Source organism: Euleptes europaea, chromosome 7 (genome assembly GCF_029931775.1).
Source record: "Euleptes europaea isolate rEulEur1 chromosome 7, rEulEur1.hap1, whole genome shotgun sequence".
NCBI lineage: Eukaryota > Metazoa > Chordata > Lepidosauria > Squamata > Sphaerodactylidae > Euleptes > Euleptes europaea.
The window spans coordinates 47,019,407-47,033,968 of NC_079318.1; the positions used below are offsets into that span (position 1 = coordinate 47,019,407).

Sequence of the window (14,562 nt, forward strand, 5' to 3'; positions counted from 1 at the left end):
ATGGGGGGGTTAAATCTCTTGATTTTTTAAAAAGCATTGTCTCCCCATCTGGCTGCAGCTGGGCTGGAAGGTTAGCAGTGGGAGGGGAAGATATGACCCCCCCGCATGATTCGTGGGCCTCTCCCTCTGGTCGAGCTGAACTGGCAAGTGAGCTGGACTGGGGAGGGAGGGTCTGGAGCCGTGATGGGGAAAGATTGGTTCCCCCCATAAGTTTCATAGCCCCACTTGTATCATACTATTTCTCTCTCAAAGCCTGCTGTTCATGACAACAGTAAATAAACATCTATTTTTACAAGTAAATTTGCCAACAATATAAATAAGATAAAAATCCAAGAATTTAATATTGTTGAGAGTCTTGATTACTGTGAATTAACAACTGATAAATAGTCTCAATGTCTTACTAGCAACAGTTACTTAAACCCTTAATAGTTCTCATTTAAGAAAATTGTATGTTGCTTGCATTAAATTAAATTTACAAATACTATCAATAAAATTATTGGAACAAAAAATCAATTAGATTTCAATTAGAAATACAAGACAAGACAGAGCAGGTCCCTGTCTCCCACACAATGGAAATAATGGTACAAATCCAAATGAATCTTTAAATGAATACGAATGTTATCTCAGTAGTCTGCAAACTCCCAGCATCCTTGGAATGTAGTAATGTCACAACTTACTAAAGAGAGAATCCTCAAATTTTGGAGTCAGTGTGCAGTTTAAAAGGGCTTTGAGTTGAAACTGAAGCACCTGGCTGTGCAAAGACTGCCTTTAGAAAGTTGCTGCCACAGTCATGTTTTTGTTGCTTGCTTATTTCCAGTGTGCTCTGTTTATATATTACAAAGATAAATATTCACTGTTCTCACAGACAATATATACCAAACAATTAACTTCTGACCCTGGACTTCTTACCACTCAGGGATGTGGGCAACACTTTGTTTGGCCCAACAGTCTTGCTGGGGCCTCCTTGTGCATTAGTTAGGTGCTCTAAAAGAAGTTAGCATCTTATTGGGAATTGGTAAAAGCTGCATTATCCACAAAGCTAAGTGATTTTACCATGCTGCTGGAAACGGGCTAACATACCATGCTACATCTGACTCCCTACAGAAGTAGTTTCAGAACAACCTGATTGCTGCATTCAAATCAAGTCCTCCCAATTTCAGTACAACGTTCCATTTCCCAGCGTACAAATATCCAAATAATAACTGCTGCAAAGTATCAAAATCATATATCATGCAAAGTAAGATGTCACATTTTCATGGTTCTCTCTCACACACACACACATCATCTTGTGGCCTGACTTTGGCAACAAGAGAACCTACTCCCTTTAAGATTTTTTTAAATAAAAAAAACCCCTGCCTTTGCCTATCAGTTCGTCCTCTGAAGAAGCCATGTGTTTACAGAGAATTGTGGGTGCATGCAATTCATTGGGAGAAGGGAGCAGGTCTCCTCAATCTCATTCTTAGAATCATAGAGTTGGAAGGGACCACTAGGGTCATCTAGTCCAACCCCCTGAACACTGCAGGAATCTCACAACTACCTTCCCCCTCACATCCACAGTGACCCTTAGAAGATGGCCAAGATGCCCTCCCTCCCATTCTTATCCTACCCAAACTGAGACTGCACCTTAAAACATACTCTACATGTCTTATCAGCTACACAACATTTGAGGACAGAGTAGTAAGGAGAAATGGTCTTTTAGGGTCAGATTTTGGTCCTTTTATGTACTAACATCAACTGTTGTGTGTTGGTAATATTTGTACCTATGTTTGTGCTTTTTAGGAATCCTGTATTTTAGGCCCTGTGTTTTAAAATGCAAATGTACACAATATGTAAGAAAAATATATTTATTTCTTGTTATATTAGACAGTGTTTAGCTCAACCCCTTTGTTTTCCCCCTTTTAGGGAAAGTTAATTTGCTATTGCTCATCTTCTCATTGAGGAATCCTTGCTAAGCTTCAAACAAAGTTTGAAAAACACTGCTTTAAGGTCATCCTGGCATCATTTCCTGAGTAGCTAACAATTTATTCTCTTTCTACTGATCTGTCAAGCTACCTTCTCCACATTCAGAGACATTTGCAAAAGTGTCTCTCTGACAAAATGCGGATGTGTCTTTGCCAGGAAGCGACCCGTATCCTATACTCTGCATTTCCAGGTGCTGTTTTTCATCTGGTGGAGCAGCTCTCTCCATCTCTAGCATCTCTTCGCCATCTTCATCGCTTTCAATTTCCTGAAACATATCCCAGACAGTAGAAGGTGAAAAAAGAAAGAAATCAAAGCTGCTCGGGTAATGACTTGAGAGGCATGTGATGCTGACATGCAAGAATTTCATTAATTCACAAGTTTTTAAACTAGATAACTGCAGTTGTTTATATATGTTGAGGTTAATGTGAATTGAAGGAGACTATGCATAAATAGCATAGCATTATAGGTGTGATGTATTAAATTGAAAAATAAAAAAAATCACCTGGTACAACATAAATGTATGGACACGTTTATGGGCTCCGCATGTGCCCATTCCATCACCCAACATGTCTGTCTGCCTGCCTAACTATCTATAGAATAGATTTTACATTCTCAGAATCCTTTCAGCCAACATATTTTGGGCTATAAATGCTATATTTATTATTTGTTTTTCATATTTGATGGCATCAATGTGTGCTATGATTTTCTTCAGTGGATTAACTCTCAGAGTGCACATATCAAATATGTGGGGAATGTGGACCACACACAGGTAGCTTATTTAGACACCATAGTTTATGTTAAGGAGGATCGTTTCTTAGGAGTTCACCCTTACAAAAAAGTACTGATAAAAACTCCACATTACATTATAATTCCTATCACCCGTTACACCTCAAGAATAATCTTCCTTATGGACAGTTTTTGAGACTTAAGAGGAGCCAATGGGGACCCAAAGCGGTTGACATCATTCTCTCTCATTTTATCCTCACAACTACCCTGTGAGGTATGTTAGACTGAGAGTATGTGACTGGCCCAAAGTCACCCAGCGAGCTTCCGTGGCTCAAGTGGGGGATTCAAACCCAGGTCCCCCCGATACTAGCCCAGCACTCTTAACCACTACACCACACGGGTTCTCTAACAGAGCAGGTAACAGAGTAAAGACCATATAAATTATAGAATGTTTAAAACAAGCCATTAAAAACTACCAGCAACAAGCTTGTAAGTGACATCCATAAAAAAATCCCAGCCCTTAAGAACAACAGACTACAGAAGCCATCAAGTGGCTCCAAAGGCTCTCTTAAGAAGTTCTACCTTACAGCCCTTGGGAAACTGCAAAAGGCATGGGGCTTTCTTGGAAGGCTGATCAAGGGAGCTGGAGCATTGACAGAGAAAGTCCGTAAACAAGCAACAATGGAACGCACCCTTAAAGGGTCAGGATGGCCCACGGGTGCTGTTGTGTTGAATGAAGTTGCTACAAAGAGTAATGAGAGATGGTCCTTCGGGTAAGTGGGCTCCAGGTTGTGCAGGACTTTAAAGATAAGCTCCTGGAACTGGACTCAGAAACTAATAGGTGACCAATGCACAAATAGCACATATGTCTGACATGCTCCTTGCAGTACTGAAAGCCTCAATACAAAATTTAGTGAAAACCCATTAAAAACTATGATTAGGGGGACCTTTCAAGAGACTAGAAAATCCAACGTCATCTTCCAGATCCATATTCACTGAAGGCGAATGCACACAATAAAGGTTGATGAAGGAGTTAAAAATTCTGTGAGCATGGATTTTTTTTGTCCTGAGAGCAATAGCTATGATGTGTTTTGTCTTCCCAGAGTGAAAGATAGTTAGAATTTAGATGGACTGTTTACAAAATGACACAGAAGCGATAAAAGTTGTTTGAACGGTTAGCAGTATAAGTGGAAGGCTGCTCTATTTTTCTGCAGTAAAGGCATAATTCTCACAAATGGCAGGTGAAATACTAAAACTGGATCTTGACTGGACCACAGTTCATAGCATGTGCAAGATCACATGATGAAATGCTCCCCCATGAGAGAAAAAACCTATACATTAAAAATTAGCATTTGCGGGGGGGGGGGGGAGATTAAACAAGAACCCTTCTTTCTGGCTGCCAGTTTTCTATATGCAGAGATTCCATCAGATTACTCCCACTGCAGACTGAAGTGGTACAAACCAGAAACCAATATACAACCTCGTTTGCTGTTTGTGAGAACTGAGCAACAGCCGTAGCCCAATTGTGAAAACGCTTCAGTATAGCAGCATAAGTATGAGACATTTGTCTTGGTGAGTGAGTGCTACAATTTCTTCAAGCTTTTTACATAACCAGATTTCAAAGGCGCCTCCCTCATTAATTCCATAGAACTTCACAGCCACAAAAGTTCATCTTTACTCTTCGCAAATTCCCCTGTTCCAAGCTGGCTGCATTCCAGCTGCATGCTTCTTGTTGCTCAGCTGTCCCACAAGAAAACTCCAGGACTGCCCTTGATCAGCTTAACTTCCAATAAAATAACCACTTATTATGGCCGGCAACAACAGGTTGCTTAACACAGCAATGTGGGCAGGTCATTTTGCTCTGAATTCACTGAAAGTTTTCCAGGGAAAGACTATACAGAGGCTTCATGGAGGTAATTCAATAGGATGAGCATTCTGGGCTGTGAGCCATTGCTATGAAATAGTTAAGTGGAATAACTGGCTCACAGTGACTTCCTGGCAGGACTAGTAAATATTTGGGTGGGGTTTTTCAGTGGTCATTCCAAAGGCTGAAGCAGGCCTTTTCTCTTTTTTTGTCTGTGTTTACATGCTACAAATATTACATGGTGGAGGATTTTTTAAAATCTGAAGTGGAAAGAGTAGACAAAGAAATTTTTTTCACCCTGCCTTTTAACATTTAGACTTATGGTCAGCAAATCAAACTATCTGGCAGTAGGTTATTACAGTGAGAAGAGATAGTCACACAATATATAATAAAGTAGGGGTGTGCAAAAAAAATTGGTATTTTTCAGATTCAGGTATATTGGGCCTGAAAAATATCAGTATTCCTGATATCCCCTAATTCTAATACAGATATGGTATTTGGAGTCAGGGTTTTTTTAGGGATTTGAATTTTTGGTCCATTATTCCCTAAGGGGGGAACTTTCTGGGTGGCTTTCTCCAGATTAAAGTCCACTGCTCCAAACCACCACTCTTAACCACTACACCACGCTGGTGTGATGGTGAAAAATATGCTGGAAATAGACAGAAGCAGCCTGGCAAGCAGATAAAAACCCCAGGAGTCACAGAAACAATGAAAACAAAGGGAAAAAAGGGAGGGGGAACACTGGCTCCTGATCTTCCTGGTTAATCCCAAATATTTCTGGTTTTTTTTTAACCATAAGAACATAAGAAAGGCCTTGCTGGATCAGACCAAGGCCCATCAAGTCCAGCAGTCTATTCACACATTTTTTGGTATATATCCAATTTTTTGGTATATATCCCAGATATATTTGAGATGCTGAATATATTTTCATCTCGGGTGTATTTGAATGCACTCCCCTATAATAAACTGTCAGTGTTCAATCCCACAACAGAGCCACACTTCTGAACTAAAAAGGCCCAGAAGCCATGAGCATAGGGTTGGATCCTACAACACAGCAGTAGAAGGTGCTAAAGTTTACTAGTCTTACTGATCTCTCCTCTCCCTCCCCAGCTCAGCCATTTCTGACTCCAAGAAAATTTATTTATTTATTATTTTATTTTATTTACATCCCGCCCTTCCCTAGCAAGCCAGGAAATATATTCCCAGGGTTGCAGGACCCGTGTGGAATAACAACCGTGTAGGGGAAGGGGGCAGAACTACTCCCTTCTGCGTCTTACATGAGCAGACCTGCACTGATGGAAGAGGCAGAAAGGAGCAATTTCACCCCTCCCCCCTCTCCACTACAGCCTTCCAACCTCAGGAATAAATTTCCCATGGTTGGAAATGGCTGCTGGAGGGAGAGGAGGGCCAGGAAGATGGGGGATCCTTGGGTGGACCCTCCAGGCTCGTCTCACTTGGAAGCAAACTATGGTAGCCCACCTAGAGGAAAGATGATGCCATTAAAGATGGCAAATTGTTATTTTCCCATAGTTATGTAGGGATGTAGGCAGGGCCGCTTTACTGCCCAAGCAAGCCAAGTATTTGCTTGGAGTGCAAAATCAGTAGGAGGTGCCACCTGAAAGAAGAGGACAAGTGTGGCTTAGACCTGCCCTCGTCATTCAGGCTGGATCCCAACACTTGCCTTGCAGTGGCGAGTTAGGAGGAGTGGGTTCCCTTCTCCACTCGTACCATCAGTACTTGGCCCTCAAGAGCCCTTGGAGCCAGCGTAGCACAAGGCTGCTGCCAACTGGCTCAGCTGCGCTCTGCAGAGACCTTCTGCAGCCCACGTCAGAGCTAGTGGGGGTACCCTGGAGGAGGCCTCCCCCAAATTCAGAACAGCCTGATTTGGAGCTGGGCAGCAGTGGCGTGAGTGGTAGGGAGGACATCTCCTTCTGTGCTGTGCTCCCACTGCTTGGGGCAACAAAACGAGTTGAGCCAGACCTGCCAGCAGGAAGAAAGAGGGAAACTGCTTTGCCAACTCATCCATATAAAATCCATAAGCTCAAACGACTGAAGTAAATCTACAACACAACATGGAAGAAGAAGAGTTGGTTTTTATATGCCGCTTTTCTCTACCTTTTAAGGAGAATCAAACCAGCTTACAATCTCCTTCCCTTCCTCTCCCCACAACAGGCACCTTGTGAGTTAGGTGAGGCTGAGAGAGTTCTGAGAGAGCTGTAACTAGCCCAAGGTCACCTAGCAGGCTTCATGTGGAGGAGTGGGGAAACCAACCTGGTTCACCAGATTAGAGTCCGCCATTTATGTGGAGGAGCGGGGAATCAAACCCAGTTTTTCAGATTAGAGTCTATTGCTCTTAACCACTACACCACACTGGCTCTCTAAGGAGAATATAAAAACATTTTCTAGTGACCTGTTAATGCTACAAAGCAAAGAAGAGCATCTCCCTCTGAAGGCAATTCTGCATGCTATCAAAGGGTGGCAAATTGCCTATTTTCTTCCTTGAACCACAGAGAACCTGATGCCAAGATAGCCAAAGCTGAAGAAAGAAAATTATTTTTACTGTTTTTTTATCCCATTCATCCCCTTCCTTTGACTTTCTTCTTGGGGGCCCAGTTCTCTACATTGTGTGTAAAACAGAGCTCATAACTAACTCTTGAAAATCAAATCAACCCAAAACATCTTGATGACAAACGCAATACCTTATGCTTTTACTCCACTCTGGGCTATACGGTGCTTACCTTTCTCTCAGTCCTGTAATGTTCGTCTATTGCATACTGATATTTGGGTTGGTCAAGTCCAAAAAATGCAGCCAATTTCCCACCAAGAAATTCACAAGCTGGAAGGAGAAAGAAAGCAATTGGACCCCCCCAATTTTAAGGATAAAGCACCTTACAACAGTGCATCATCCGGTCCTTGTCATTGCTACAGCAAGTCAGATACCATCTGAGCAGAGTTCAAGTGAATCCCCAGCTCAACAACAGTTATTTCATGACAAATCAGGGCTGGAGTGGGCTACCTTGTCCCTGCATGCCAAGGTATTATGTCATGGACCCTCCTGCATTTAACTGATGCTTAAAGAGGGGAACCAGACTTTTCCCCTCTGGTTGCTGGAGGAGGAAGAAAATAGTTTCTCACCAGAGAAGAAGACCAAGCCAGCTTCTTTGCTACCGAAGAACTGTGAGGTCGTTGATGCTTGGGAATTAGCAGCACGTTCCAGGCTGAAGTGCCCCTCATATTTTTTTTTTTATTTCTTCACGCTGAACTGTCATTCCAGGGATCACTGCAAAGCCAGCGCGTACCTGCTTCGCATTTCTTAAGAGCCCCTTTAACGCGACCTTTTGTATTTGCTCTGCCCCCGCATCGAAGAATTCACTGAAGGAAGCATGCAGAATCCTAGTGGAGACTTAGCTATGCAAACAACCACTGCTAATGACTATGCAAACGAAGGAACAAACGAGCAGGTGAGTGGGGGTGGTGGAATTTGTTTGACTTTCTCCTCTTGCATCTGGACCGTGAAAAGTCATTTTAAAGGTCGGATTTAAAAAATCAGCATTGAGAGAGGAGCAGAATGGACCCTGCAAAAATGGCCTGAGTTTATCCTTCAATCATTGCCAATGATATGCTAATTGTTCTCATCCTACCAAACCGGCCACTGCTGCAAAAGAACCAAAATGAAACACATACTTACTAAAAAATGACATTGCTGCAACGTGAAGTGCCCAGAATTGCAGGTAAGCACCCCAAGAAAGATTGGCCTATGGAAAAGAGACAAGAGGTCACACCACAGAGAAACACAACCACAGCAACAGCATATGAGCGATAGGGACATTAGATTTCTGTCTTGGTAAGGGAGCAAGGCAGATCACAGCTACATCTGAGCTGTAATCAAGTGGTAATTTCTGGTGAAATCTAATTTTTCAAAGATGTAGAAAAATTATCCTGTAGAGAGAGAAGAAAACAGATTCCCTCATTACAATGAACGGCTCTTTTTTCCCCATTCAGTAGGGACACAGGTCTGCCCTATCTATGAATAATGCATATAGGCCACCTTGAGCCTTAGAACAGGCTCTAAATTATATTATTTTTCTCCATGACCTGATTTAATAAAATATTGCAACACTACAGTACCACCAGACATTCCCATGCTACTTTGACCTTTAGACCAAGAAGGGCTATCTTCAGCATTCTCGGGGGCCAGTTCCTTCTCCAGGCAATCGCCCACAGGCTAACAGTGCATTTTGCTACACGAACTGACCCTTCCATAACTGGCCAGGCACCATAATAGAAGTTTGCACAATCTAACAATAGGGGCTTCCAAGTTGTGGAGGTTGCACACTTAGGCATCATACACAAACTGGAAGATTTCAGCCAAGTAAACGACTAACAGTTCAAATAACTATGTGAAATTTAGCCTTAGCATCTAATCGATCTTTAATTTCATGGTTTCCTTAGCAATGCCAGGTAACAATGCTGTAGTGACAATAAAAAGCACAGCTGGTTTTGATCTAATCCCTTATCTATACTTTGTATTAATTTATATTAGGTACTGATTTAATAATGTTGGATAGGATAAGAACAGCTTAATTAAAATAATATTGGGATTAGTTCCATTAGCAAAAGTTTATACAATTTATTTTTAGATGGGAGAGGGAGAGGGGGAAGTCATTTTATTGTTAAATTAGTGATATTATTTTTTATTATTATTAGTATTTTTAGTATTGGATATTGTTTCTATGTTGATATGTTAAATGAAGAAAATCAAAAAAATAATTTTTTAAAAAAAGCACAGCTGGCAGCGCTGAATTTCCTCATTGGGGTCTGGATGCCCTGTCAAGAGTATATCCCTTGCCCTTCTTTCCAGCTTCCCACATCCTTTGTCCGATATTCAGCTACTCCCTGTACGAAGTTTCAATCCCAGCCAAACGGATGTCTTCTATATCAAAATTTGGACTGCACAGTGCTTTGTTGACCAAAGGACTGAACATTTTATGCCTTCACTTGCGCAAAGAGGCTTCTTTGCTACCATAAGCACAGTACAAAATACAGCCTTTCCATATCGCTTACATACACAAATCCAAGTGAGAGATGCAGCACTGAACTACAGGATGTCTTTCGTACAATTCAAAATCTTTCTGGTTTTTGTCCTTATGAGTGAAACATTGGAGAATATTGTTGCCATACCTTGATTAAAATTTGATAGCCCTTGGTGGCCAGTCATATCCTGCTCTAGGCAAATCTACAAATCACTCTGTAGTTGTCAAATTCCTACCCCAAGACATGGAACAAAAGGACAGATTTATGATAAGCTGGATGGTCAAATAACTCCTGTACCCCTGCTGGTTTGTCTACATTACACATAGCACTAATCTATACTGGACTTGCCCCTTTTCTCCAGTATTGACACTGTTCATTCACACACTGATTTCTAGGATTCCCTACAACACTCCTTCCAAAGCACTGCATTTCAGCGTTTATCTTAGTTGTTCTAAAGTATCGGCTTGCAGCAATTTATTTAGCTTCCAAGGCAATTACAGTGTCATCCTTTCAGGTGTGAGGTGCTGCCACCACACTGTTACTACACCTGGGTGTTGAGGAGAGATTTGTGACTTGACTTTCATTCTCTCCTACTTCGCCACCATCTCTTTGATCTTCACCATTTCTGGGCAGCAAAAACTGTCAAACTGGAGGTGAAAGCTTTGTAAGTTTCACCCATATCCTTTTCTGTTTTTCAAGAGGTTGAAGCATTAAGTTTTCCACCAGCAATGCTGTGCATAATACTGCTGTAAAGAAAAAGACACTCTCTTAAAGATGCCTAGACGTTGACTAGCAGCCGCTGCTTCAGTGGCTGCAGAGAAGAGCAGAAGGGTGAAGTTTCCCCAAGGCACTACACTCCTTTTTGAAAGGGGGACAGGAAGAGTTGGCAAAACTTTAGACCTCCTGCAGATTAGCTGGCTGTTCTTTGCAACAAGCTTCCTCATTATGCACATGAAGCTGCCTTATACTGAATCAGACCCTCGGTCCATCAAGGTCAGTATTGTCTACTCTGATTGGCAGCGGCTCTCCAGGGTCTCAGGCTGAGGTCTTTCACATCACCTACTGCCTGGTCCTTTCAGCTGGAGGTGCCGGGGATTGAAGCTGGGACCTTCTGCATGCCAAACAGGTGCTCTACCACTGAGCAACAGTTGGCCAGCAGTTCTCACAAGACTCTCCTGCCTTCTTGCATCCTTTCTTCTGTCACAGAACTGGGCTATTTTGTCGATAGACAGACATCTTTTTAGCAGCTCATCAGAATTGTCACTCACTCCCCAATCGCACCACAAGTCCCCAAATACTTAGAACTAGAAAGCCTTTATCCTTTCTCCCCTTTTCTCATGAAGAGGACAAGTGATACATGCTCATTCTCTCTCTCCAGTGAAGAAGCCCTGATGCTCTTCCTCACAGTGTCAAAGGTTTTGTGGATGTCCTCCTCTTGGTCTTCCTCTTCGGAGCTGAATTCTTCCATACATTCACCACTTGCAAAGTATATGATCCTTTTTGGAGTCTTTTCTTTCGAACTTTGACCTCTCTCCTGTTGGCCACCATCTTCCTCTGCCTGATCATTAGATAGAAAACATAATCAAGTGAGACACGGGATGGAGGGCTGTGTGTGATTTCTGCTGATTTACCCCCCCACACATACACTGCAGTTCTCCACACTGTACCTACGGCTGTTCCATGGGGGGAGGGGTGTCCATGAACCCCAGGGACAGCATTTAAAGGGACAGGGTGAACTATAGCAAGAGGGGGGAAAGAAGAATAGTTGGTTTTTATATGCCGACTTTTTCTACCACTTAAGGAAGAATCACACCAGCTTACAATCACCTTCCTTTCCCCTCCTCACAACAGACACCCTGTGAGGTAGGTGGGGCCGAGAGAGCTCTAACAGAGCTGTAACTTGCCCAAGGTCACCCAGCTGGCTTCGTGTGTAGGAGTGGGGAAACAAATCCAGTTCACCAGATTAGCCTCCGCCACTCATGCGGAGGAGTGGGGAATCAAACCCGGTTCTCCAGATCAGAGTCCACCGCTCCAAACTACCGCTCTTAACCACTACACCACGCTGGAGGCAGCAGAGTCCCATTCTGCTAGCTCACAGTTCTTTTTTGATACAAGCTGTTGCCTCCAGGACAGACGGTTTCATGTTCCACGTTTTATGAGCAAGTTTGTAGATACACTAGCGATACTTTGAATGACTGTTATGAATTAGTGCCTGGAAATTAAAACCATTGCCCTGCTGGTGTGAAGCAAAACAATCACTGTTGTGGAAATTATAATTTCTGTGTTAACACTTGGCTGCACAGGCTCTTGGATGTAAGCAAAGCTTGGGTCCCCATTTGACCCTGATCACGTCATAGCCTCTCAAGTCTACACGCAAGGCTTCCCTGGTCCCTCATTTGCCAAGATGGAAGAAGGGAGTACTTGGCAGTGCCATCTTCCATGTGCCACATGGGTACTGCAATCCCAGGATTGATCCTGCCAGGGGTCAGAAAAGGCTGCACCAAAGTACAAGAAATGCAGGAGAACTATCCCTTTCACACACAGAGTGGTAGGATTCTGCACAATGCATTTCTGTTAAAGCGTGATTATTTGAAGCATGGGGGGGAACCCTCGCAATCAACGTAATATGACATTTGAAGAGGGGAGAAATCTTGGATATTTTGAATACATTGGTTATATTGTACCATCCTTATGGAGACACTGATGAACCTGGTCCTGTAGGGAGTATTGTAGAAATAATATTTAGGTGTGCATTTACATGATACACCTGGATGGCCAAAGGAATTACTACCCCACCTCACTTTGGTTTTCTTTTGCAGTTCCAACAGTTCTATATACTCAGGGGAGCTCCCCCTCCCGAGATGGGACCTCATGCTTAAGGTTGCCAACCTCCATGTACTAGCTGGAGATCTCCTGCTATTACAACTGATCTCCAGCCGATAGAGATCAGTTCACCTGGAGGAAACGGCTGCTTTGGCAACTGGACTCTATGGCACTGAAGTCCCTCCCCAAACTCCGCTCCCCTCAGGCTCTGCCCCCAAAACCTCCCACCAGCGACGAAGAGGGACCTGGCAACCCTACTCATGCTGCTGGGGAACGCAAGAAAAGCAATTGCATAGGCTTTTCGCGCCTCCCCAGCTGCGTATTATCGCCTAAAAGCAGTTCTCTCATTGCTGAGTGTCCATGCATGCAAGACAGGATGGGATCCCCAGCAACTATACCAGCAAGATGAAACCATGAACCAAGCGACACCAGTCTTCTTTCACTTTATGAATGCTGCTGCCATATTTGTTAGATCTCTCTCTGTATATACCTGCCAAAGGCCAACAGTCCTTCACACACAAAACAACAACAGAACCTCAGGTGGGGCTATGAAGACAGTCGCAGGCTTGCTTCTCAGTGGTCACAGGGGTGATCAGGCAAAGGCTTCGCTTTCACCCCTGGGATGTCCCCAAGTCATTTTAGTAGAGCAGAGGTTCCCAAACTGTGCTCCACGAAACATCTCCTAATGCACCATGAGGAGATTGGAAAGAAAAATACTACTGCCATTCGGTTTAGTATATAGGTGCTTGGTGAAAATTAATGCTCCGTGACGAATTTCTCTCCTGAAAAGTACTCCATGACTCAAAAACTTTGGGAAACTCTGTAGTAGAGGATATTTAAAGAACGAGTACGGTAGTTGTCTTCAGACCAAAACATGTAGCTAAGTGTAGGAAAGAGTGGTAGTTTTAAAAAACAGAACAGTAATTCAAAACAGGGTATGCATAAATGGGTATTTTAAATATGCCAGAACACATCCAAAGTATAGAAGTGTTGTTGTTTTTAATCAGAAAACCCATTTGTGTTGAAAACTGCTGAATGCAAAAGGCTCCAAGATTTACTCCTCCACTCGAAACAGGGCACTAATTCTATTAATATTCTATGCAAAAAAGTACATTAACTCACCTTTGCAATCTCTTGGCTATCTCCCATCACAGAAAACCAAATAATCACAAAGCTATCCAGAGGAAAACAACGAAACTAACTGGCGACCGGTGCAGACACCTTTTGGGAGCATTACCTGCTCAGACCAAGAGGCTGGTCAGGAAAAACAGGAGCACAATAATGCTTCAGGATGTTGCTCTCTGAAAAAGGGCTGGCTGTATTTGAATTGGGGGAAGGGTTTCTAAATTGTTGCAAAGGCGAGGAAAGGTGGAGGCCGAGAATCAATTATAATAATTGGCATCTTCTATTTGAAATCAACGTGTTCCAGTTTTGGAGGGAATGTTTTCATTATTATCCCCCTTTCCTTTCGCCAAAAAGGCTTTTCTGTTTAACAAGGTTAAAAGTCATAGGTGTATAGTTATTCGTTTACAGAAACGAGCCAGAAACAGCCGCACCTTTGCACACAAAAGCGACTCAAGACGCTATGCCATCTAGTGGCTGTTGTGTGCAATGACACCAGGAACTATTAAGCGATTGCTACGTGGAACTTCCTAACTTGACTGAATTTTAAAAAGGAGAATTTCTTGTTATGGAGTTCTCAGTGAATCCTCGAGCATAAGGACCGCAAATAGGGATATGCCCGTTACTTCAAAACTTGCACCTGTCATTCCCATTGGTATTCAATCCACTAAAATTAATCCTTGGCATTTATTACAGACTGCACACCATGTATATGCTCCTAGCATAGGGTTCCCAGCTCCGGGATGGGAAATACCTGGAGATTTGGGGGGCAGAGCATGAGGAGGGCGGGGTTGGGAGAGGGGATGGACGTCAATGCCATAGAATCCAATTACCAAAGCGGCCATTGCCTCCAGGGTAACTGATTTCTATCATCTGGAGATCAGTTGTAATAGCAGGAGATCTCCAGCCACCACCTGGAGGTTGGCAGCCCTATCCTAGCAATACCTATTAACAGCTCTATAAGGTAGGCCATTGTTATTTCAGACTGGAGATGGGGAAACCAGATGCAAAATTACAGCTAGTTAGCATAG

The 14,562-nt window shown here is 42.9% G+C and overlaps 1 protein-coding gene across 1 annotated transcript; it reads right to left on the reverse strand.

Annotated features, from left to right (window-relative positions):
* Positions 1-2,032: 2,032 nt before the first annotated feature.
* FAM177B (family with sequence similarity 177 member B) lies at positions 2,033-13,558 on the reverse strand. Its single transcript, XM_056853368.1, has 5 exons — positions 13,532-13,558; positions 10,992-11,144; positions 8,241-8,307; positions 7,291-7,388; positions 2,033-2,227 (listed from the first exon to the last, which is right to left on the reverse strand). Exons 1-5 carry the CDS (start codon positions 13,556-13,558, stop codon positions 2,033-2,035), a joined length of 540 nt encoding a protein of 179 aa, XP_056709346.1.
* Between the last annotated feature and the right edge of the window lie 1,004 nt (positions 13,559-14,562).

Coding starts and splice junctions, on each gene's coding strand:
- FAM177B (XM_056853368.1), bottom strand. CDS start 13,558: ATGGGAGATAGCCAAGAGATTGCAAAG. Junction 11,145..13,531: donor ATAGCCAAGAGATTGCAAAG/GTGAGTTAATGT, acceptor TCTAATGATCAG/GCAGAGGAAGATGGTGGCCA. Junction 2,228..7,290: donor ATTACAGGACTGAGAGAAAG/GTAAGCACCGTA, acceptor GATATGTTTCAG/GAAATTGAAAGCGATGAAGA.